Below are 27,262 nucleotides of genomic sequence, written 5' to 3'. Positions count from 1 at the left end.
AGAAATGCAGACCAAATGATGAAACTAAAGCACAGTGATATGACATGCATCCGAGTAAATGTTTTTACACGTTCAAAGGTATACCACTGAATATTATTGTGCCCATAATCACGTATTATCCAAAACTTTAGCAAAGAAAGGACATTTGACACGATCAAACGTAATAACCAATGGAATGATTTGGAACACTACAAACTCATGAAAACAAGCATAAATTCAAACAGAAAACTCACAAAGTAGCACCCACATTTCGACCAAATCACACACATTGTCAGTATGAGGCCGATGTCCGCCCGACGAATCATTACCGATCGACGTGAGGTACAACTCCTCTCCGATCTTGACTGGAGCAATGGCCAACCTCATGAATGAGGATTCGCTGCCAAATGTCGTTGTCCACCAAATCAAAGTTGTTCCGTTGGAGTCTTGGAGATAACACTCCACCAGCACCTTATTCGCATGCCAATGCATGAACACCCACCTACACCCCCCTTCTAGCGAAACCCTAGCCTCTCCGGAGAGGTTGGGAAGCATGGGGCCCCGGCAGCCATCGAAGGCGTCGTTGGCCCACAAGAAGGGAGCGCCGCCGGAGAGAAGGTGGGGCTGGGGGTGCGGAGGCCGCAACCACACATGGCATCGAGGACGCGGATGCCGCGGCCGACGGCCCCCAGGTGGAAGACGGCGCCGAGGACGCCGAGGTTGCGGCTGTACGGCACTCTCGCGGCGAAAGAAGTCGCCTGTCCCCGCTCCACCTCCTTGGAGCCAGATAGGGTCAGGGGCTCTCGCCGGGGGCGGTCCTGGTTGTAGGGTTAGGGTTTCGGACATGGGGGAAGAGAGGGAGAAGGGGCAGCGTTTGGAGAGGAAAGAGGGCGGCCATGGCGTACCTGAAACAATTTCCTTTTTTTCTTTGGGCGAATCTTTTGGTGGGGCGGGGGGGGCGCGTTGGGGTGGAGAACGCAACGCAGGGGGAGGAGGTGAGATGCGATGCAGGCGGTGCAAATGGCCAAGAGGCAGCGCGGGGGGCCGCGGGAGACCGAGGGGGTGGGTAAGGGCGGCGGCGTGGGCGGATGGAGGCGACTGCAGAGGGTGCGAGATGCGGATTCGTCGGGGGACTAGGGGCCGATGCAGGGAGTGGCACGGACGATCAAGGGGTCGGGGACGGTGCTGAAGACACGACGGCCGGCAGGCCAGGGGCGACCGGCCGGGGGTTGGGGGTTGTGGCGTGCAGGGGAAGGAGAAGAAAGGAAAAAAAAATAAAAAATTATTTTTTAAAAATTAATAATTTATTAATAAAAATATTTAAAATATTTAAATATTAAAAATAATAATAAGTATTAAAAATAATAATGATAAATAAAATAAATTATTTAAAAATAAATTATTTTTTTAATGAAAATAATTAAGTTTTTAAAATAATCATAAAATATTATTTTTAAAAAAATAATTTTGAAAAATACGACGGGGGATTGAGGAGTGCTTCTTTGTCTCAACCTTATTAATATTTTTAATAATAAAATATTATTATTTAAAATCGATCTATTATTATTTTACGTCCAATTCTCATTTCCTCTTTCCGTCATTTAGAAAAAAATTCTTTTATCCTAGGTAGAGCAGTTTCATCATAGGACGACTTGTATAGTCATCTTATTATAGGATGATATTTTTTCTCATTCGATAAATATTTTAAAAATTACTATCAAGATTCAATATTAACATTACTAGAGTTTGCTGGATGCTGCTTCCATTTTCAAGCTCCTTCATGGCAATCTTGAGCTTTTTTTTTTTTGTCCTCATCCTCATTAAGCACCGCTCAGCCTGTTGCACCTTAGTGATGTCAGAATGACAGACCACTTGTTGAATAAATTATTTATAGTAAATTATCTTTTGAAAGTAAGATTTTTTGAATAAATAATTATTTTAAAAATAATTTTAAAAAATAGTTATTTCTAAAAATAATTTTAGAAAATAATTTTTAAAAAATAATTCTTTCAAAAATTATTTTTAAAATATTTTCAAAATTATTTTTAAAAATAATATTTTATATTAAAAATAGTATTTATTTTCAAAATAATATTTTAAAAAATTTCTAAGTGATGGGCGAGGTGTTTGGGTTTTTTTTCTAAGTGATGGAAAGAGGGATCCTAAGTCATCTTACGATTATAATGATTATAATAAAATATTTTGATTATAATGATTATTATTTTAATTTATATGATAATGATTATAATAAAATATAAAAATATAAATTAAAGATATAAATTAATTAGCTAAATAAAAAATCATTCTATTATAGGACGACTTATAGAGTCACGATATGACAGGACGACTTATAGTATTTTTTTTCAATATTATTTTTTAAAAATAATATTTTATCATTATTTTAAAATTTTATTTTTTATTATAAAAAAATATTTTAATTTTAAATATTTTTTAAATTTTTTATTATTTTTATTATTTTTAAATACTTATTATTATTATTATTTATTTTTTTAAATAATAATATATATTAATTTTTAAAAATATTTTTTTAAAAATAATTCTTATTTGAAAATAATTTTTAAATTATTTTTCAAATTATTTTTTAGAAATAATATTTAAACAATAGAAATAATATATATTTTCAAAATAATATATTATTATTATTATTTAATATTTATTATTATATTTTTTTTTCTTTCTTTCTTTCTCCATCCCTGCACGCCATAACCCTCCCAACCCTTGGCTGTCCGCCCCCGGCCCATTGACTGTCCTGTCTCCGACATCATCTCCGATGTTCGCACCGCCCTCTAATCCTCCGACGAACCCACACCCCGCGCCCTCTACAACAATCTCCATCTGCGGCCATCCGCACCACCTGCGCACACCCCACCCCCTCCCCCTCCCCACCACAATGCTCCCCCCTGCCCCTGCCAATTCGCCCAAAAAAAAAAAAAAATTTGAAATTGCCACTTCAATGGTGTTTTCATGAAATCGTCGCTTCAAGTGGCTAAAAATGAATGATAATTTCGAGATAAATTAAAAAAAATACTTTTAAAAATAAATAATAATAAAATAATAATAATAATAATAATAAACCATCTCATTTGGGACCGTTTTATATTTTAATTCAAAAAAATTCAATCTCAGAGTATCGCAACTATACTTATTTGGAAAGGAGACCTATATGCAGGACGAAATGCATCAACTAAGGGCTGATGGTTCCAACTGTAAGAGAACGTTCTTTGACATAACACAGCTTTTCCAATAATTACATGAAATCCATCACCGTTCACCTACTTTCTGGTTTTCTAGTGGACCATCTGAACCGTCCATTCTGTAATCAAACAGCAACAGCTAACGTACATCAAAACATAGTAAAAATGTACCACATAATTTACCATATTTTTTAATCATAGTTGAGAGATTTAAGAAGGCCTGAAGTTAACAATGTTTACAAATTTTAAAATGAAGTGTCCATGCAAATCACCTGATAGAAGGCTTGATTTCAAATCAGAAGCAATACAAATCTAAGTGAAGCACAACTCTTATTAGATCACAACCTCAAATTACAATTTTATCTACTCTGAATACCTTTTAAGCAGGACCTTGACAGGACTTCCTCTGAATATTAGTTTACTTTTTAATCCTCAGCTAAAATATTAGTTTACCTTGGTCGGATAAGCAATATCTTATCTTCGATACATTTTACCTAATTGTTCTTCCCTTGATTGCATTTCTTTACAGAGAACATGATTGATGAAATGAAAATCAATAGAAGTCTTTGACCTTCCAATCTGCATGCTTGAAACTTTGTTAGCAACTCAACATGGGCATCAACTTATGGTAAAAAAATGTTGTTCAAAATATCTTGTCTGATACACGGTCAACCTATGACGAAAATACTTATGCAAAAAAAGAACCTATGACTAAAATAGAGGTGATCATGGCTTTGTTTGACAATGGCTGTATCACTTTTCTGATTGTCCAGTCCTCAAGCTCTGCAATGTGATTCCAGGCATCCGACTACGTTATCAATTTAGCATTTCTACTGACCCAGGGTACAAATCACATTGTTCTTCAGAAAAAATCTTCTGTTTATACATGGTTGATCTTCCAAAATTACTACAACAATAAAGGCGATCATGGCATTTTTTGACCATGGCTGTATTACAATCCTAATGGTCCAGTCCTCTAAGTTCTGCAACGTTATTCCAGGCATTCGACAATCAGAAGGATTCAAAAAGAAACGATTGTTCAACCTCTTTTGCTCAAAAAAACAGAAGATTATTCAACCTTCGCCACTCCTCCATGGATGCTGCTTTCTGCAACAGTCTCTCTCACAAACCTGGAAAAACGTTTACCATTTTAGAACATGTATACTTTTTCTGGAAATAGAAGAATTCTAGTTAATATCAGCAAGCCCTGGACAATCTACAGTTAAGTGCAGTATCAATGAAATTCAACCATAGCTCTTCAAAGATGTACAAGGAGAACATGTCTAACTCATTGGCTCGAAGATGAACTTAACAGAAAAAAAACAATACCTTGCAAGCTTGTCTTGAGATGATTGCAAGACATAAATTGCAAAAATAAAGGAAAGAGCGAGACCTGCTTTCAAAATGCACAAAGAAATCAAACAAAAACGGTTAGAACACAAATAGCCACATTTCATATGATATAATGAAATGCATCCAAATTTTTTCTATGAATTTAACAATACCGATGAATAGTTCATGAATCATGATTAATCCTGCCATGTTTTCCCACTCCCTCTCTATTATCGGTACTGATGAATATTTTGGTCAACCCTTACAAGAATGTAGATGTTATAGGAAATGCAAAATATTTATATACATTGAGAATTTCTTACAGAAACAAAATTTTTTGCTGAAGAAGACCAAAGCATTTGGTCAACTTCTCCAAAAAATAACAGCCATATCTTTGAATAAACCTAATATCACCCGAGCCACCCAAATATTTGAACACATAATTTGGACTGTAGTTTGAACGAACAATGAAACTAATGTGCTTTATACTTTGAGAATTGCTTCCCATCTATGAATTGTCATCTGGAGCATGCATTCAGTTTTATAATTAATTTTTATAAACTGATAAGGCAAGTCTAAACTATGCAGGTCTAGTTAAATCTTAGATGAAAGCTGGACTTTGCAAAATCTGCACCAACATAGCATGCCTCAAATATGATGGATCTAGTCAAGTAGATCTTCACTCAGACTCAGGTTACGATTAGAGAATCAAGGTCCAAAATCGATGGTTTGAGCTATTAGATATGATCTACCATCTATAAACTGCTACCTGGAAACTGCTCACGCACCAAAAATTATATGATCTGGAGTCCCCTAGCCTATGCATCAAATGGTCAAAAAATATTTATGCATGCATGTTTGTGTATGAATGATGTATGTACTCGATACAGAATCAATGATTGGTATTCTAGGTTAAGGTCCACATGACTGCAAAAATTATATGTTCTGGGAGTCTTTTACCCATATTTCAGGTTGGAAAAACAAAAGGAGGGTACCGATGAAATTAGTGCTAAGGTATATATATATCATGCCATATAACTTTTGAATCCACAACATTGATCACAATCACGCATCTTAAAAACATATGCAAACCAGATCACCTGAAATTTGGATGTTTCTAAAGCATAAACTACACAAAATGATGTAGCATGCCATTGAACTTGCTTATTTTGGAGGACATCTGATGCATAGAAAACAATAAAACATTTCTTTTTGGTCTCTAAGCATTTTAGATGATGAAAATCATGTTTAAACAGTGCGAATTTTCAACTTTGGTCTTTCCTCATTGATTTTGCACCGATGGGATAAGGCTTCAATCCTATTGGTAAGAAACCTCCACACACCCACCGCCCCGCACCCCCCCAACCCCCGCCACCACCCCACCCCAAAGTGGGGAAGAAAAAACCTTCTCCCCCATATATAAGTATACAGATGTGTATGCATACACATTATATAGATACAAAATACATATGTGCACATACTATGGTTGCAACATAGAAAATCACTCACTAGGAGGTAAAAATGAGAAAACATTAGAATACATATTACCTGATCCAAACATTACATAAAATCCCCCTGGGACATCTATCTCTGACCGCTCCTCCCTGTCATCAAATGTGTACCTTGATGTCAATCCATATCCAGATATATTCTACCTGTAGATACATTTCCAGAGATTGCATACACACCATATTTTGAATTTTGAATATAACCTACTGGATTTCACACATACATAGATCAGTGCAACAAAACAGCTGTGCAATAACAATTTTATAGAATGATATCTAAATGCAGAGTCATGAGCATTATTTTAAAAAATGGCCCCTACAGATGCGATAGCAGTTCGGCCCCGAACCATGGTGCTAAACTTCACTGCAGCACCATGTGGTGCCTGTATATATCGCATCAATGCCACAGGCTCAAGGCGAGCACTTTATTCCATAGAAGGCTCGACCCATTTCCAAATGGATCAGTCCAGCAATTATACATTAAATCAGCCAATCCAGTGGTTTGTTTAAAACAAGGTCAGTCTACTTCTTTTGCGCTCTAGTTAAATGGAAAGAATAAGGGCATGAGCGAGGACGAGGAGGAAGGTGTCCTCCTCCCCATAGAAAAAAAAGAGCCAACATTCCACCGCCAGTGTGCCACCATGGACAACTTTATGGTTGATGTTATGCTGTTGTTGACTTTTTAATCTGTTTAAGTGATGTAATTATGTTTGGTGATTGATGATATTATATCACTAGAATATGGACATTTGAATTATGTGAATATTGGCATGATGCAGGGGCAATAGTGTTAGGTGGATGATCATTTAAAGCTTTGTCCTCGATTTTTTTTTAAACTAATATTCTTTTGCATTAAGTTGATGTAAAATATTGATTTTTGATACTTCAGTAACGAAAAAATATGGAAATATTTTAACAACTTGCCTTGAGTTCACAGAATCCACTATAACGCCCACTATTTGCTATCTAGCATGAAACCACCTAGAAGCTACATGCCTGTTACCCGCTTTTCAATATATTGGTCATAAGAATTTAGAGGCTCAATAAAAGCAAGATTTTTTCAAAAAATAGTCCTCAAGAGTGTTAGGACAGGAGTAACAGGGGAAAACTTTTTTAACCACAAAAACTTCAGAGCAGTAATAAAGGAATTGGCACAGTAGTCATGAAATTATGCCAACGGTACTATTGTACTAGTGCTGACTGCTGACGACCAAGTGAAACATTGATGTCTGTCATAGGAAGCATTGGAGTACTACAGAGATAGCAAGACAGCCAGCAACAGGCCAAGATTGAGCAGTAAAACAAATGAGAACATGGATATGCAACTGTGAAATAAAAATAGGAGGCAGGCCACCTACATAAAGCCATAAACAATGAAAATAGTAAATATGATTAGCTGCAATGATCACGCGATGATAGGTCCGTTGTGGAGATAAAACAATAGAGAAAATTTTCTCAGAAACAAAACTGCCTCGTGTTAAAGTTATGCAATTCTCAAAGCAATAGAGAAAGAACCTAAAATTATAGGATATTGAAGATAGAGTGAAGGTATGATGATTAAATAAATTGCAAAGCTCTAGTACTTACATAACTCTTGAGTGAGGTAAGAGGAATCCATTGCCGTTAAGTCCCTTAAACATTAAAATTACAACAATGACCAATCATGAAGAAAATACATTCAACAAAAAGACCCATATATGCACCCTAAGAGGCAGATTAAATGGAACAGAAAAAAGATTCACCAATCCACCAAGGCAGAAATAGAACCAGAAAATTAAGGGCAAGAAATATAATACAAAGCGATCCTAGAACAGATAAAAGTTCTAGCATCCACCAACTGGATCAGCAAATGATCCTTGTTAAGATGTGTCTCAAGAGAATAATATAAGAAACATGAGAGAGAAGTGAATGACGAACTATTGGTATCAAGAAACAAGAATACGAAATCCCTAAATAGAGAAAAAGAATGAGAAGCATAAGCATGCAAAAACCTGTTTGAGAAATAAAACAGGAAATATACATAAAGGTTCGCCGTCTCAATACTGGACCCTATACCAATACCATGCTATTACAGTATTGGTATGCAATATGGTATGGTAAGATTCGGTGCACCGAGTGTTGATATAGATATCCTATACCAATTCGATATTCGTATGGTACGGTACCAACCAATTCAGCAAACCTTAATGCACAAACGATGAGCAAATTGAAATGATCCCAATATCCTATCAAAACCTGGTCAAGGCAAGGAACCAGTGAGAACAACATAAGGCAGGGACTTGAAAGAGAAACTATGTGTCAGGAAGTTGGATTTGAGTTTCTTTATGGAAGATAAAAGCCAACTAAAGATGGGTAAATGATAGAAAAATCGAATAAAAAATAATTTGAGCTTACAAAAAACCAAAAATTTCCACCATCACCCAAAAAAAATGTAGGTTTTGAAATATGAGGCAGAAACTATTGAGCAAATAAACACCTAAAAGCAGCCCCACATGCATGAGAAGGAAGACAACCAGCAAAAAGGCCTAAAACTAATTAACAAGCGTTGCTCAATATTATGGGCTAAAAATATTATTCATAGAAAAAAAACACTGGTTGAATATTAAAGCAAACTCTAGTGAAAAAATTTAAGACTTTTCAATATCTAAAGAACAAACAAGAGGGAGAAAAAGTGCATGAATAGAGTGCAAAAATATCCTTTTTAAACTAAAAGATCGACTTGAATCTAAATGCGTCATAATTGTGAGGATTAGATAGTATAAACAACCAAAACAAAATTTAAAGCTAAACTTAACCAACCTAATATCATTAAAGCAACTGCTAAACCATATCAAATTTTGGGGATGTAGGTTGATGCTAAAACAAAACAACCTCCAACTATGGGGAAGCAGGGAAAGAGCAAAGATGATGATCGATCTTCACAAACAGTTTGAGGCAATGGATCTTTTCAAATGAAGGCATATAATCTTGCCAAGGTAATGGCAGAATCATTAAAATGTAACTTTTAGTCACCATTGAAAGCAGATAGAATACCAATTCAAATGAATCAAATTGGCAGATTCCAATTGTGATCAATAACTTCATCGATGGATTGCCCTCAACTGAAGCTTCAAAAGGAATACTAATAACCCGGTCAAAATTCAACAAGATTATTCTGATTGGACAATTGTTTGTCACATTTGAGACAGTTGATAATGACACTGGAACAAGCTTGAGGGCACACCAGAGTTCTGCATGTAATGATATCTCTGAAATCTGTCATACAACTGAGGTTACAAATGCGCTGCTTATTTTGAGGTCAAAGTCAGAAAAAATCTTCCAGCTCTGAAATTAATACATTTTTTGGTGAAAAGATGAAATGAGTAACTAGTATTTGGAAATTTGAGGCAGATATATAACAATTATGACAGAGTCACACCTTAAGTGCAACTGAACAATGACGGACGGAACTTGTATAAGCTCCACATAATATAATTCATATACAAACTGATTAATGAAAGAAAAGAGATGAAACACAGTGAATCACATATATAAACAGTTTATGACATTAGATCGACTCGCTAACACCTACTAACATCAAACTAACTCTGCAATAACCTCAATTAAAAATATTTTGCGATTTTATATCAATAGTTATATTGACCTCCGCAAACAGCATAATTATGATAAATCTCCATTGACAAGCTCATCATACTAACCATGTATATCTCACAAGTACATGCTTTGGCCAATGATTTGGATCCCAAAAGTTCTTGCCTATGTCTTGGTGAACTTCAACATCTGATAAGAGCAACAAGGAATGCTTTTAAATACTAAAGGCAACCTTAGCCATATAAACATAAATTATAAACACCTTTTTAGGAAACATATTTTAGTCTTCAAAAGGTTCAGCTGAAATAATTAGATTATCAAAGAAAAAAATTATTCATCTTGTGGTTAAAAAAATTCACAATACTAAACAGAATTAACCTTTGTTTCTCAAGCTGACATGTGTAAAAAACAATCGAAAGAACAACTAATTGAATGAGCTCAATGATCAACACCTTTAAAATGAGGAAGAAGATCTTAACTAAAAGAATGAGTCCCTTATATTGAGTTGTCAACTGTGTCTATATGCATTTGACAAAAGACTTGTAAAAGAATGGATGCGATGTTACACAAATCTTCTTGTATCAATTATCTTGCTTAATTTTTTCTCATACAGAAGCCTTGAGAATGGATAATCCTTCAATGTCCAATACCAAAATCTTCTCCCAAACACCTACCTAATGAAAATCCATCAGCATAACACCCAAAAACAATACTTGAAGATCCAAAATCCTTCACAAAAACCATCAAGAAGTACAATAGTCACTTCAAGGCACTTACTCCAAGATCCAAAATCCTTAATGAGAAGCCACAAGAACTACAACAATCTCATAACAGAATCAACTACCTACCCAATCAGGTCGGTGAGCAGAGACATGACATGCAAAACTTCAGCCAGAAATTAACCCAAACAAATCACTTTTTGCAACTCTCATGTTTCTTAATCTTCATTATTGGTACTCTAACATGACTTCCTGATATGCAGCGACATCTGCATCATGAAGTTAGAGACATACATTTTCTGATGGTTCATGTGCCAGTTTGATACTAAACAGTATTACAAATCCGTTTTCTCTCTGGCAATCACATCCTTTTCTTTTGATGCACTAACATGTGTCTTCTAGAAATAGACCATACTAGATACCCAAATAGCTAGAGGCAGCTGTGGGAAGCTATGCACCTCTCTTCCCCCAGAACCCTACAAGCTTATGGTCCCTCCATCCCTCTCAATCTGGTTTACACCCATAATATATATATATATATATATATGATCTATCAGCCTGTGAATTCTATTTATACAAGAGAAAATGGATGGTGAATCATTCATGTAATTCTGTATAGATTTAGATCAATATGGGGTGCTCCCATACGAAGTAACTTTGTACCACTAGTTGGCCATCTAAAATCTAAGTAGATTGGGAAACAAGTATTCTTATTAAATCTTTGGCTATGTTTCTCTAATCAAAATTCTCTTTCATAGTTGCTTGGGTTTCCTGACGTCTACTACCGTCTATCCTTCTCTCTTCTTCTTCTTCCTCTTCTTCTTCTTCTTCTTCTTCTAACATGAGTCACCTGTCCACTTTTTAGATTAATGATATGACCAATGTCTCTCTCTCTCTCCATCTTAAACAGCAATGTGCCAAATGTCATATGCAGTGCTACGTTTTTCCATCTTTGTTCCTCTTTTTTCCTCTAAAGATATATACAACATTATGTGGTTGCAATAAGCTCTTGCATTTTTCTTGTGACTACCACTACTGATTGTTATAACACATCGACAATCTAATATAAAGAATCTTAAATTTCTTTCCTTTTATACCCATGATAATTTATATTAAAAACAAATGGCTTTTAATGGTTGTAGATTATTCACATTATTAAAAGACATTAATACCAGGGTTTACCATACTGGTCGATATCGTACTATACCGGTACTGAACAGATCCGCAATCTCATGAGTACTGACACTCAATATGCCTTGCTGCCTATTGTATTGTACCATGTATCAACATTATAATAGGATGGTACTAATACAGGATCTGGTATTAAGTCGGTGAACCTTGGATAGATCTTTTTTTTTTCTTTCTTCACAATTTCTATTTAAATAACCCTGACTCTGCCTCCATATCCAGAGGTGCATCAGCATGTCTTCTTGTTAGTAACCTTATATGTTACTATGCTGTGTTTCCATAATCAACTGTTGTTTGCTTCACTTAAACTCCTTTTCTATTCCTTGTCTATCACATAAAACCCAGCATGTATACTTTTCCAATGGTCCAGTTAACCTACTGGAGCTTAACTATGTATGCCCCTCAGAAAGCATGCGAAGTGAATGTTACATATTAACTTGCATATTCATAGTTTGGCCTTAAGCCCTAACTAACCAACTCAACCAACAAAATCTTGGCATTTGCATCAATTATGAGTTTGACATGAGGAGGCAGCATTACGATGATGAAAGCAACAAAAGTATGATATTCAATTCATGAAATGTTAGTATTTACAAAGATTAAGATCATATATAGTCATACTCTATGTATCAGCATTATATATAAAATGTATCCTAATATTAAAATCAACAATACAGACAGGAAGATCAATATCCTATTCAACTATTCTTCACCATCTCTAGATTCTCAAAGAATAAGCAATAGTTGTAAATAAACTACAAGTATGGATCACAATGACACATGAAGAGGTTCAGGACAAACACTATGCAGTATGTACTAACACAATAAATAGCAATATTGATTTCCCCCTTTCTCAAAATCATTACAAGGAAGCACCTAAGAAGCTTATGTTACATGATCCAGATCTACACATTTGAGTATTATACTTTTTCCAAATGCATGGCATAATGATTTTGAGAAAAGGGGAATCAATAAGATTGTTGATGCTCAAAAAACCGAAGGTTTATTTTGATAAAATATTTGAAGCAAGGAGTACATATCAAGGCCTGTTGAATCGATCACACTGCCATACACTGGTATTAATATGGTTCTCGGTAGCGAACATTGGTATGAACTGTGCATAAGTTATATAGAAGTGTTGTTGTGGAATTGAACACAAGATTTAAAATTGAACACCTTAGGTTGAATATTCTAGCAACTAACATTTGGCAAGGGATTCACAACACCAATTCCAAATTGTTAGGTAAAGATATGAAGATGTATCCATACAACTTTGCATATGAAAAATTTCTTGTAAAAGAATCTTTTTTGGTTAGCTGTAAAGGAACTACTTAATCATCTCTCTCCCTCATGTGAAAAGCAGGGAACTCTTTAACCATCTTGTTTATAAACCTTGATAATAATACATGCTTATCCTTTAAGCCAACAATTATGCAAAATTAAAAAGATGTACAATAAGTAGTCAGTATTTTTTGGAACCACACTACTCTTTCAAACTTATTAAAGAAAATAAGCATCAGAAGGTCCACAATCCCAAATGTTGCAAGCAGGAAATGACGAGAAAAATAAGAGAAGATGGTATTGCATACAATGATGAGGCATGTCTACAACTTTAGCCGTGACGCCATGCAAATCATTCCCAGAGTACTTCTGTAGCACATCAAAGTGCAAAAGTTACTCCTTTCACCCTATATAAAATAATTCAAAATCCAATGTCTATATTGACTTGGTAACAAAAATGGAAATATTTAAGTAGGAAAAATGGAAAAAAATATGAAGGATAGTCAACAATTATAGCTAGAAAAAACAAATGCTTAATACAAGCCGTACTCTTACCAAATGGAAATTAATCATTGGAACTTCGGAGCTTTTGCGGTTTATAACAAAAAGCCATGGCACATGAAATTTCTCATGACCAACTTGAAACGATCTGCAGATTGATCATCACATGTGAAAAACTTCGATCTAAATGGATCCTAGGAATAGCAGGTGCATCAAAAAGGGATGAAGCAAATATCCAACATTAATATACGTATGCTAGTTTCTTCCCTTGGAGGAGGAGGAGGAGGAGGAGGAGGAGGATGAGGAGGGTACCACACCAATAATTCATGGAAGGCAATGTGTGTTACTCATCAAAAGTACAAAACAACATGATCGGAAAAAAGTAGTGCATTGTGAAACATACTAATACAAAAGAAAGCAAATAAAAGGATATATATATATATATATATATATATATATAGAGAGAGAGAGAGAGAGAGAGAGAGAGAGATAGAGAGATGGCCACACTTCAATGGATCTCCACTTAGATTCAGCTAGACCTCAATCGAATGATGAAGGTCTTCTATCGATGATCTAAGCTATTGGATATGATCTATTACCTCTAAACTGCTTATACACCAAAAATCATGTAATTTTTGTGTGCATTGCGCATGTATGTGTGCGTATGCGCGCATGCATGTGTGCATGCATGCACGTAAGTATGTGTACCTATTGCACACAAGAGATGTTGAAAAATGAAAGAATAAATAAAGAGTATTGCAACACATCACCCACTAATAATTACCACTCAGATCACCCAGGATGTGGTGGTCAGGGTTTGGTGCCAACCATGGTGGGCTTGTTGGTGTCAATCAGGCCCCACATGCACTCAGCTAATCACTGGCTTCCACATCCCTTGGTGTTTTGAGCAGTAATCACTAGCAGGTCATCTATAGCTTTTTCTATAAATAAACTATAATACTGGCAAATATGGATTGGAGGTCGGTCTTAATTTTGACCTATGGCCAACCAATAGTTATAGATCAGTCTAAGTCTCACATAGTACTGGTTGGATTTAAGTATGCCGACCTTCTTGCAACAACATATACAGAGGCATCATTTAATCCTTCCACTATTGGTCCAATTAGATTTCTTGTTCCTTAAAATTCAAAGTACTATATCCTATTTCACAAAACTTCATTTATTTTGTGTCACTAACATAACTTAATAACTCTATCAATTAGTCATTACTTTTCTCTTATAATCTAGTCAAAGACTTGATTCAGCAAGTAATGTCAATTACTTATGTTATACTGTGATCTAGTAACATAGAAATCTCACATGATGTTAGCTCCAGTGGGTCAAAGATTCGATTCAGCAAGTAATGTCAGTTACTTCATTTCTGTTACAGTGTGTTTCAATAACATAGAGATCTCACATGATGTAAGCTTCAGTGGAGCACAATATGACCCTCTAGCTCACCACCCACCACTAGGGCCCCACCTTTGACCATTTTAGCATCATATTTCACCAATAACTCAGTGCTTATGGAAGGGAAAACCAGGAAGAAGACATTGCAAAGCATGTGTTCATGGTGGGCATGGTGGAGACAACAATCATGGGCAGAAGGGATGTGGCAAGCTGATAATTGACTGTGAAGGCAAAGTTCACTTGGTGCCAAGGCACCCAGCAAATGAGCAAGCCATTATAGAAAGCACAGCTGCAATAGATTGCTTTGGTTCCCAATTAAGTGGTATTATTGCAGCATGGCTGCAAATCTTGTCGCATGGAGGGAGATAGATCACTAGAGCTTGTTGCATGGATAACAAGGGTAGTAATTGCTGTATACTCTTTTCTGTTATAAGCTCGAACTGGATGGGATAATAATGAAATATAAGATAAATAATGGAACTAACAGATATTAGCAATCCTAAAAAAATGCCACAAGAATTTAATGGGATAATCTTATCCAATCAAATCCATTAATTACTGTCATCAACAAACCTTGCACCATCCATGGATCAAAGGAAGTTGCTAAATGCATGTGCAGAATGCAATTGATGACACATAATTCCATGTCTTTAAAAGTGAATCATCCTAAGCTTATGGATCCAAAATTATGCAACATATGAGACTGAGTATTTCCAAGACAACCCAATTCTAAACCAAGTAAACCAGATTACTAGTTATAAACAAACGAAAGCATAGGCAAAGAAGCTACTTGGAACTATTTCTCAACTGGAAATATGTATTCATGTTGCTCCATGCACTAAGGTAAATAGGCAACAACTGGTTGAATTGAAGTAAGAAAAACAATTCTAGGAAAGCTAGAGATTCATTTGAGGTGGAAGATAAGAAGTTATATGGCGTTGGTGGTATTATAATATTCTATAAATAATCATATGATAAAAAAATTAGTGAGAATACCAGTATTAAAATCATGATTTTAAAGGAGCTAGAGTAAAAATCTGCATATTTCATCACCTAGAGTTGCTAGTCCAATTCACTCTCATTGGAGATCCAATCAGAAGCATCTATGGCTAATGATAATTAATCAAATCATGGGTGATTTTTCAGAAACACTAAACGAATTTGCCAATTATTATCATCCTTGTTGTTATTGTACTGGGATACTGTAAAAAGAACAATGAGGAATTTAGGACATACTCTTGAAAATGTTCAAGGGCATTAGGCAAGGGGTTGAGCAGCAATCTACTCTAAGAGGTTCATTCATTCACACAAAACAGCATGCTTTGCAGCCTTTAAACTGTGAAATCTATGCACTTCTATTTATTCATGAAATGGCAATAATATTGCATTGCTGTATAATTTTAATGCAATAATCTATTGCCACATCTCATTTTAGGATGTGACTAGGCAAAATGTGGATCTATCTATATCAAAGATACCATGTTGTCCTATAATATACCTTCTTTCATACCAACAGGAAGATTCCTAGTGGCTTGGGAGTAACATTACAATCACAAAACTGAACGCACCGGAACATGAATGGTCCAAGCATAGCAGGAAGAGGGTTTATATGCAACTGATAACGCATTCACATGCTTGTTTCCAATTCAATCCTACTCGGAAGCTTTTATCTCTTTCATGTTTAATATGTGCTGCATTAAGTTCAACAAATCATACAAAATAAATTTACACAGCCATCAATTCTTGCACAGATACCCTAAATTGACCGGCAAAGAGAAACAGATTCAAATGGCATGCTGATAAATTAAGAAAAACGCGAAAATTCAATCAGACTTGCATCTTGTAAGGATCAGCACCAGTGAAACCAGTAGGTTTTGGTATCGGAATCAACGCCTGTGCACAAAATTAAAAGAAAAACAAATAAATAAAGAACAAATCATAAGGGAGGAAAACCTTAAAACAGAGCCAAAGAAATTACCTCCCGATTAACGGCAAAAATAGGGCAGTGGCGGCCAATAACATCTTGCCAGACGGTTCTTGACTGAGATTTCCCAAAGTACATCAGATCGAAGCAGATCGAGAACAAATCCAGATAAAACGAGGGTTTCAGTTCGAGTTTTTACCCCATGGTACTGGCCCACCTTGCTCATCGGCACGATGTCTCCCGGCCTGTAAGCGAGCGAGATCGAAAGTAGAGACGAGATCCAGAAGACGAGGCAAAGAAGTGGAAAAGCTCTGCGATCTCCTGCCATGGCCGAGTCTCGGACCCGAGCTTTGAGGCAAGGAAAAGAAAGAACCAGTGAGGGAGAAAAAGAGCCCCAAATTCCGTCATATGGTCCGAGTTACGATCACCGCCAGTGAGAATACGAGAGCATTGTACCCGCTCACAAGATCATTTAGAACGCATCCTAAAGCACAGGAGTCTGCGACTGTTGCTAATACACGTGTCTTGATTTGACTGGTGCCAAGCTCCGCGACAACCACAAGCTGACTACGTTGAAGTCAAAAACCACGTCAAAACGACACGAGCCGTTGTCACGTGACCTCATGACGGTTAGGAAAGTTGCGGTCCCTTCCTCGGGCCGACAAAAGGAATGCCGGAGCATCCGGTACGGCTCAACATGTCCTGCGCCGCAGCCTTCGCCTTCCAAAATGCCCCCTACCGTGGGCCTGAACCATGCCGCGGTGGACCAGTCAAATACCACGGTGAATAACACGCCATTAACCTTGTATTTCACGAATTTCTGATTGCGCGTTATCTATCATACACATGCTTCGAGATTTGTGCTGATCTATCTGGACGTGGTCCAGATGACAAAGGATTCCAATTGGACTCAACGGGAGATCCGAGAGCTTTCAGAGCTGTGCTGTGGATTATCCAACGGTGGATTGGTACGGAGAAAGGTGAATTCCTTCTTTGGTGCTAAAGATGCAAACCCTATCAAATGTATACCGCCAAACTAAAGGATAGCTCCAAGCCATGTCAGGGGTTGGCACGATAAGACAACATTGACGCCTCTGCTTGCAAACTTATAGACTCTATTCTTCAATTTTTTTTTATTTTAAATTTAAAAATCCAAATAGAGATGGTAAGGTATCCGGTCATGTCAATTTGAAAAATGGATATTTAAAAACAGTTACAAACCGGAATTTGATCAATGTATTGAACAAACAAACAATCTAAACCCAATTTCCAAGCCAACCTAACTTTATCTTCCCTTTTACATTCCTTGTTTAATTGGAAACCGGAATCCTTGATATGGGTGGTAATAGGTTGCACGTGAATCTATGCAAGAGAAATAGTATTGAGCCCAATTGTCAAAGAAAGCCGATATCATATGGTATAAAGGAAATGATGCATTTTATAGGACAAGTGTGACAAAATAATGGGATTTATGTGAAACGCCGGTCCTATAGGATACATGGTAATATGCCTTTTTTTTTTTTTTTTAGCAAATAGAGAGGCTGGCATGGTAGCTGCATTAAGCATATTGCTTGACAACTTGAAAATAAAATGCATAATTAAATTTTACTTAAATATCATACGTTATATATTAGAATCGATGCATAACTTATATAATTGAAAGATGAGTACAAAAGTCATTCTTTTATAATTAAAAAAATTATTTTATTACACAATCAATTTTAACATCATTTGAGATAAATTGGTTGGAGCATGTTTGGCATTATTATTATTTTTTAATTATTTTTTATTTTATAAATTAGTAAAGTACCACATAAGAAGTAAAGTATTTGCTACAACTTCTGCCATGCATTATTACTTCTATTTTAAAAAAAATAAATTTTTATACCAAAACTCTAAAAAATTTTAGAAACAACTCTAAAAAATAATATATTTTTATTATTCATACCATCCAGCTAGCTTCACTTTTCATCTCATATTTTGAAAATAAAAATTAAAAAAAATAATATCAAATAGTTAAAATTCATTTTATTAATTAGAAGTCCACGTAACAAATATAAATTTCTCCTATCAGGTATCAAATATACGTAGTTGTACATGACACATACACCAAACACCATTCACAGAAGTTAGACACATCAGGCAGGATCACAAAAGTCTATGAGGCCCACCTCACTTCCAACAACCCAATGGCTCCAAAATCATCATCTTTAATTGATAAAATTATCAGTTGGATCAAATCTAACGTAAATCTAGGATGAAATCATCTTAGATCTTATTCTCATTAAACATTAAAAAATAAAAAATGATTTTATCCCGCATCTGCGTCGTGAATCTGGTCCACCTGATAATCCTAAACTATTAGCATTGAGTTTTACCCAAAAAAAAAAAAAAAATACTGTTAGCGTTGGGAAACCTAGACAACGTGCACGTGCCACGTGGCATTCACAGGTGATAAGATGGAGCGTAACGGCGAGGTGGGCGCTGGAGCTTGGTGTATCTCCAGCGAGAATCTTCCTCGCTGCAGCGGGTCCCGCGAGGATTTGGTGCTGATTTATTTACTTCGTGTCTATCACTTAGGGGTAATTTGGTCATTGCACTGGATTCTGGCCGTTAGTATTCGGCGGTAAAAAGACAAAGGACTAATTGGATGGTTCCCTGTCAGGGATAAAACTTAGGCGCCTGTTTGGGTGTCGTTTGGCACGCCTTTATGGTCTACAAGGCGGAGGTAATAAATGCTAATTACAGCCTCTTCCGCGATGGGTGGGGTTTGTTGCATGAGAAAATTACTACGCGCTTCCAAGATTGTTACAATGAAATATAATTGTACTAGTAAATCAATGTGAATATTGAGATTGCGGTGGCTAAAAATAGAATGGTTTTATTGAATAAAAACAAGCATGCTTTTACTCTCCAGAAGAATATGATTATTGTTTCTAACATGAAAAATAGAATGTTTTTTATGTGCTGTTGGCAGGTAATTATGCCACCAGAAACTATTTCTCAAAGTGAAGTCCTTCATTATAAAGAGGGAAAATTTTGAGGACTTCCACTTACTTCAAGAGGTTGAAGGATCTATATGCAAAATTAATAAAAAGATTAAAAATAATTCTTAGCATTTTCAGGTTCAATTGCTTTGGACTATGAAGTGTACATGCCACGATCAAAACTAAGTGAAACACTTGTAAAAAAAAGTATGCCATTTTAAGTAAATTTAAATCATTATGCAACTCTAGTTAGGAATAGTTTATCTGTAGAGCCAGGTATAAACCCTAATATGTTTTGAACAATTGATTTGCTAAATAGCTTATGCTTTCTCGATCACAATATCATTCATCTCACCAGAAAAACTTTTAAGCTACCTTGAACATAAGGTCCTACAAATTATCCTCAATAAGACTAATATTTAGTTTTTAGTACAATCAACAACTGGCCTCCATCGTTTTGACTAATCGCACCAGCACCTTGGTCTCACCACATTACAAGCTTCTAAGCATTATTATCATTCTAAATTATGCACCAACGTTGCTTGGGATAAAACACATCTTTGTACATAAATGACTACTTTATACCTGCAAAAATAATATAGCAGATGATAACAAGCACGTTATATTAAGTGATGCCAATTTTACAGTGACCTAAAAGGTAAGATTTTATGCAACCATGTTATAAAAATCCCAATGATAACAAAGTCTAAAAACAGCTCATTCATAATTACGCCTGTTGCGGCCAATCTCTAAATGCACCCGACTCCGACAAAGAGTGACCTGCAAAACAATTCAACTGATCGAAGTTGTATCCGACGAGGATTATCCGATGTCTAAGTCAGCAGGGAGTGATGAACAATATATTTGAAAGTAGATTTCGACAGGATATTAGCCCAGTAAAAGCCTCTCATCCTTGCTGTCCCCTTACCTCCCTTTTATAGGTATTTTGGATGTAACTGTCGAATATGTGAAGTCTTACTTTTCATGACACTAAAGGGCAGTTAACCCCTGTTATCGGATCATGACCATATGGTTAGTGGGTGGTTTACGCCCACTGATAGTCGTAATATGGAGTCGTTGCCCATGATTTTGATATGCCGATTATCTGTCGGTGATATTGTCATGCTGACTATATGTCGATGCCACTGACATATCGGTCATTAATTATGCAATCGAAAATTATTAAGAATCCATCGGCTTGTTGATTGACAGTCGGCTGTGTTCCATGATGCCGATTGTATGTTGGGATAATAAACCCCGTAGATGCCGTAATCAAATCGGTAACTCCTTTGGTGATCCAACATCTGTTGCCGATGCAGAGTCGAGGGTAACCGACATTGAATTGGTGTGTCGACATATATTAAGATGTCCGACCGTGAATTGGGAGAAGCAGATCCGATTGTCCCAACAATGTTCTAATTCAGATTAAAAAGCGACATATGCTGCAAATGGCCTTCAAAAACTTTGGTGAAGCATATAGTTAGGAAGAGAAAATGAGGAGTCAAAAGTCTTTTTTTTTTAATGACGCTTCATAATGTCTTTGTTGTGGCCAAAATCCAAGCTAGTGAGGTTAGATTTTGTCTCTCTCAAAAAAAATACGCGGAAGGGATCTTCGGTTGGAGATGAGGTGGAAGTGTCCTCGACTAGAGATGAGGTGGAAGTGTCTTCAGCTGGAGATGAGATAGAAGTGTCTTCGACTGGAGATGAGATGGAAGTATTTTCGATTGAAGATGAGGTAGAGGAGTCCTCAGCTGGAGATGAAGTGGAAGCATCCTCGATTGGTGATGAGGTGCCGATAAAGAAGCCCCTTGGATGCTAGAGCTGGACCTGTAAAACAAGTTTTTGATCAAAAAAATTTTTGATGGGGACCCTCCGACGCTCAAGTTAGCTAAAAATTGAGAACTTATCTTGAGGGTCTCTGTGCTTCTTCATTTATAGAAGAGAAATTGGAGTCGTGCACGCCCTGGAGACTAATCGATTGTTGATTATTGCATGTGGATCATGCTGACAACGATTATTCTCATTTAGGACATGATTCAAATGCGGCGATCTCCTTCCTTATTCGGACTTTTCAGAGTCACAGAAAAGATTATCTTCCCAAAATGATTATCTTGCTGAATTGGGAAGACCTACCACATATGGGACCATGCTTTCTTAACTCCTTCGGATCGGCTATGGCCGGCCTTTATTTACCTCGACCAAAACCTAGGATATGGTCGGCTGAGGTGAAGATAGTGGTCCACAACAATAGCCCCCCACTCTCGAGTCCAAGCTCGAGTTGAGATCAGACGAAGAGAGTAAAAATTTAGGGCCGAGGCCGACTTGATGTTAAGATCTCCTATCTTATTGCTTTTATCATCTATCCTTCATTGCCATCCATAGAGTTTCACAAGTTGTAGAGGTCAGTACTCCTTTGGTTCATCCATTGTGTAGGACGTATATAGCTAGTGCTCCAAGATTAAAGTCTGATCTCTATCCAGTTTGTCTTTAGGTGAGGTGTTCTAGTCAACTCAGCTGAGGGGTCTCCAGAGGATTAGCCCCTTCATCATATTCTTGATCTTTGCTTGACTCGTCCGACGATAAGGAGCATCGATTGGCTATATCGAGGGGTCTTCGGAGAGTTAGCTCCTTTTTTATTGTTCTTGATCTCTATTTGACTCGTGTGAGGACGAGGAGTGTCATCTGACTGTTGTTGTCATGGCCTCCACTCAACTCATCCGTAGATGAGGAGCACCATTAGGCCAGCATCATGGGTTCTACTCAACTCATTCATGGACAAGAAGTATCGTTTAGCGAACACCATCATTGATCCTCCGCTCGACTCATCTGAGGATGAGGAGCGCTAGTTCAGTTGGTCATTAGAATCACGAGTTCTGCTCAACTCATTCATGGATGAGGAGTACCAATTGGCGGAGCAAGGAGCGATGGTTGGCTGTTAGAGTCATAGGTTCTATTCAACTCGTCTGTGGACGAGGAGTGCCGTTTGGTGAACATCGTTGTCAGGCCTCCGCTCAACTTACTCGAGGATTGATGATGAGCGCAGTTGGCCATTGGAGTCATAGGTTCTGCTTAACTCGTCTGTGAACAAGGAGCACCATTTGGCGAACATTATTATCTGGCCTCAGCTCGACTCACATAAGGACGAGCAGTGTTAGTTGTCCGTTAGAATCATGAGTTCTACTCAACTCATCTATGGATGAGGAGTGTCGTTAGATGAACATCATCGTTAGGCCTCTGCTTGACTCACTCAAGGACGAGAAGTGCCAGTTGACCGTTGGAGTTACGGATTCTTTTTAACTCATCCATGGATGAGGAGTGTCATTTGATGAACATCATCATCGGACCTCCGCTCAACTCGTACGAGGATGTTGGAGTCACGGGTTATGCTCAACTCATCTATGGACAAGGAGTCTGTTTGATGAACATTATCATCGGGCCTCCGCTTGATTTGCATGAGGATGAGGAGCACCGGTTGGCTTTTAGAGTCATAAGTTCTGCTCAACTCATCCATAGATAAAGAGCGTTGTTTGACAAACATTGGAGTCACAGATCCTACTCAACTCATCCATGGACGAGAAGCACTGTTTGGCCTTTGGAGTTGTAAATCTACATACAAAGAATGAAAAATTTTATTGGATTGGCTTTGATCGAACCTTTCAATTCTTAAGTTAGATCGGGCTTTGGAATAATTATAAAAAAAATAATAGATGACCAGAGTCATGTTACCTTATTCTAGTTATTTGCCTCTAGTCAGCCTTCTCAAACTGGCTTTCTCATGTCAATCTTTTTGTCTTAGCCTCGGGAGCTTGACTTCGAGATGTCGACCTTTGAGAATTCGACTTTCAAGAACTCGACTTTAGGGGCTTGGTCCTTGTGATCAGCTTTTGGGAGATCGATTTCAAGAGCTCAACCTTCAAGTGCTCGACTTTGAAAGGTCCTTCTCAGGAGCTTGACCTTCAGGAGCTTGACTTTGGGAGCTCAGCTTTTGGTTGCTCAGCTTTGAGAGCTTGACTTTTGGGAGCTCGACCTTTGAGAGCTCAATTTTTTGGAGATCGATCTTTTGGAGCTCGGCTTCGATCTTGATTTTCATCTCAGCTTGGTGAAGTGCATTGATCTTGATAGCTTAACCTCGATTTTCATCTCAGCTCAGTCTTGATTTTTACCTCAGTTTTGACTTCATAGTTTAGCTCGATCTTGATCTTCTCTTCGGCTTGGTGAAGTGATTTGGACTTGATAGCTCAGCCTCGGTGTTCACCTTGGTGTAGACTAAGCTACAGCGACCTGTTGCATTCCTTATACCGCAGCGGTGATGGCCTGCACTTGGATTGATTCCAGTGCCACTGCTTCCTACTGAACAATATTGGATTGTGCAATGTTTGAGTGATGGGAGGCGTCTGATGCTCTCTTCATGGCCTCATGATGAAACACATACTCTCTCAAAATTAGCCCCAATAAAGATTGGAGCCCTTTCTTTAGTGCTAATTTGTTGTGGCTAAAATCCAAGTCAATGAGGTCGGATTTTGTTTTCTCGAAAAAAGAGATGATGAAGGAATCTTTGACAGAAGATGCGGTGGAGGAATCCTCAGCTAAAAATCAGATGGAAATATCCTTGACTGGAGATGATGTAGAGGAGTCCTTTACTGGAGATGACGTGAAAGTATCCTCAGCTAGAGATGAGATAGAGGAGTCCTTGACTAGAGGTAAGATGGAAGTGTCCTCGATTCGAGATGAGATAGAGGTATCCTCGGCTGGAGATGAGCTGAAAGTGTTCTCGACTGGAAATGAAGTGGATGAGTTCTTGGCTAGAGATGAGGTAGAAGTATCTTCGACTGAAGATGAAGTACCAATAGAGAAGTTTTCTAGATGCTAGAGCTAGATCTGTAAAATAAGTCCTTAATCGAAAGGTTTTTAATGATACTTCATGATATATTAAATTAAACTATGTTGATATTTATAAATCATCCTAGCCGGGCAAAGAAAGTAAAGACTCCACGTCCCTTGTACATTTCTATAATAATTTTGGATTCAAATATCTTGCTCTAATTAGTGGAAAAGTATATGATTCTACATCAATTAAACTTTCCCAAATATGCCGACACCCTGAATGATTTCAACTCATTTGATGTGGGTCTCCAATAATTGAGTAAATCATGCCAAATTAGTCGTACTAAAACAACAGGCACTAAAAGCATGAAAGCAAGTTATCTTTGCCATGTGTTGAATGCTTTCAATTCATTTTAGGATTTACGTGATATGTGTTGCGGCCAATCGCCTCATCGTCCGATCGCCGGGGAGCGTGCACCTGCAAAAAGAAGTCCGCACTGACCGGAGGCGGCTCCGGCGGGGACCCTCCGACGGTCAAGTCAGAGAGGTGACTGGGCAACAGTGAAATGTAGACAGAGAGCTCTGAGAGAGAGAGAGAGAAAAAGAGGGGCGAGCCTGCGTTTGTGGGAGAGACGGAGCGGATCGATCCCTTGCACTGTTGTCTTCCCCGGTATATATAGTGGAGCACGGTACGGCGCCGTCATTAATGGCGCAGACAAGTGAGGAACTATCAACTCACTGTGGACTGTCAGAGTCGCCGTGAAAACGTTATGTCACCGTGTGGCTGTCCAATCACCAGTGTTGACCATGCCCTGTGCGGGACAATGTCCCTAGATAGCCGTGCCGCATGTCCGTGTCAGAGCTGACAACGTCCGGCGGCTGTACGGTGGTTGGAGGAGCCGACCGACCCAAAGTCGGTAGCCAGCTGAGTGGTGTCGGGCCCCTCCATTGGTCGGCGAGCATCTTGTGAGTCGGCCATCAGTCCACTGGGTTCAGTCGGACGGGATGGATACGTCCGACATATCTCCAGTCGGCGAGGAATTGTTGAATGGCCGGCGATGGCATCCGTTAGTTGGTCGCTCCGACCGTCGATCGGTCGGGTTCTCGCCCAGTCGGAGTCGGTCGATCCGGCAGTCGGTCGGGCCGATGGTCGGTCCGCCAGTCGGTCGGTCGGGCCGTGTGTCAGTCGGTCCGCCAGTCGGTCGGTCGGTAGGGCCGTCGGTCGGTCGGTGGGTATCCCCCAACAATATGTATGTCAAAGAAGTTACCAGATATAGATTTGAAGTCTGTACTTATTAAGATACCTATCGGACATATGTACTTCAATCAATGGCATCGGGACTATCGAAAGCTATCGCCTTGCTGTATTAAGTAAAACTCTAAGATCCCAATAAGATTTGATCGTGAAAAACTTGGAAAGTAAAGTGAAGTATCGGAAGCATCGACCGACCTATATTAAATTAAGCCCTAAGATTTGGAAATAAGATTCTAAATATGTCGACACACCGAATAATTTGAACTTATTTGATGAGAGTCTCTAGTCATTGAGTAAATCATACCAAATTAGTTCTACTAAAATAGTTGGCACTTAAAAACTATGAAAGCAAGTTATCTCTTTCACATATTGGATGCTTTCGATTCATTTTAGGATTTACTCGACATTGTACATAAAAAATATATAATATATATAGATTCGAAGTCTATGCTTATTAACATAACCATCGGATATGTGTAATTTAATTAGTGGCATCGAGACCATTGGAAGGTATCACTTTGTTATATTAAGTCAAACTCTAAGGTCCCAATGAGATTTGATTGCAAAAAACTTGGAGAGTAAAGCTGAGATATTGGAAGCATCGATCACCGAGTTATATTAAATTGTGCCCTAAGATTCAGATAAAAGATTCAATCACAAAGGTCACGGAGGTGTGAGCATCCCACTCTCCAGTTTCTTTCTAATTTTGGCCAAATATCATATTGCCTTCTTGCAATGCATATGACCATGGCCTTTCTCTTCTTCTTGTTTTTTTTTTTTTTTTTCAATTTTGCAATATTCGGCCTTTTCTGACCTTTTAAAATTCCATTGTAGTCCTTGGAGAATTGGTGCAGAATGGATTTGTGTCGCGTGAATGCGGGGGTTGCTGAGGTGGGGTACCCAGGGGGATGTAACCAAGGGGTGAGGACCACGGCCGTGGCAACCTACTCCCCTTGCTCTCCATCTCCGTTCTATATAAACCCGGGGGTCAGGAAAGTCGAGTGCTCTATCTAATTAATTTTAAAAACAATTAATTTATAAAAATAATTTAATTTTTAATTTATTTATCGAATTGATGCAAAAAAATAAAACACCGTATTATTTGATGATTTTAATTTTTTTCCCAAAAAAAACTAAAAAAATGAAAAAAATAAAAATTATAATTTTTATAAAAATAAAAATTATCATTTTAAATTATTTTTTTAAAAAAATATCTGAAAAAATTGTTGTAAAAAAAATAAAAATACCATAAAAAAATTAAAAAGAAATAGAAATTATAATTTTAAATTTTAAAAAAATAAAAAATTTTAATTTTAATTCAAATAAAAATTATCATTTCAAATTACAATCTCCTTTTCAAATTAATTTTTAAAAAAATATCATAAAAGAAAAAAAATAAAAAAAAAATTATAATTTTGAATGAATTTTAAAAAATAAAAATTCTAATTTTAATTCAAACAAAAAAGATAATTTTAAATTATTTTCTCCATTTAAAATTAAATTTTTTAAAAAATATGTAAAAAAATCTTAAAAAATTTTAAAAATAAA

General features: G+C 37.2%; 1 protein-coding gene and 1 pseudogene across 3 annotated transcripts; both read right to left on the bottom strand.

Annotated features, from left to right (window-relative positions):
* Nucleotides 1-70: 70 nt before the first annotated feature.
* On the bottom strand, nucleotides 71-1,144 carry LOC140855889 (uncharacterized; annotated as a pseudogene).
* A 2,673-nt stretch (nucleotides 1,145-3,817) lies between these two features.
* Nucleotides 3,818-17,032, bottom strand: LOC105044806 (uncharacterized). Of its 3 annotated transcripts, XR_003800855.2 has the most exons (10): nucleotides 16,848-17,032; nucleotides 16,703-16,765; nucleotides 16,562-16,617; nucleotides 13,369-13,462; nucleotides 13,122-13,182; nucleotides 9,733-9,814; nucleotides 7,622-7,665; nucleotides 6,075-6,130; nucleotides 4,524-4,587; nucleotides 3,818-4,324 (listed from the first exon to the last, which is right to left on the bottom strand). XR_003800855.2 is itself a non-coding variant. In XM_010922824.3 (9 exons), exons 1-9 carry the CDS (start codon nucleotides 16,974-16,976, stop codon nucleotides 4,264-4,266), a joined length of 666 nt encoding a protein of 221 aa, XP_010921126.2. In that variant the 5' UTR covers nucleotides 16,977-17,032; the 3' UTR covers nucleotides 3,818-4,263. The 3 variants fall into 3 exon arrangements, 2 of the variants coding, with proteins under 2 accessions (XP_010921126.2, XP_029120332.2); XM_010922824.3 differs by lacking the exon at nucleotides 7,622-7,665; XM_029264499.2 differs by lacking the exon at nucleotides 7,622-7,665 and having other exon boundaries at nucleotides 16,866-17,032.
* Nucleotides 17,033-27,262: the final 10,230 nt, after the last annotated feature.

The sequence above is a fragment of the Elaeis guineensis genome, chromosome 2, assembly GCF_000442705.2.
Source record: "Elaeis guineensis isolate ETL-2024a chromosome 2, EG11, whole genome shotgun sequence".
NCBI classification, from domain to species: Eukaryota; Viridiplantae; Streptophyta; class Magnoliopsida; order Arecales; family Arecaceae; genus Elaeis; species Elaeis guineensis.
The sequence above is the reverse complement of the archived record's forward strand: the minus strand, read 5'-3'. Positions and strand labels throughout refer to the sequence as shown.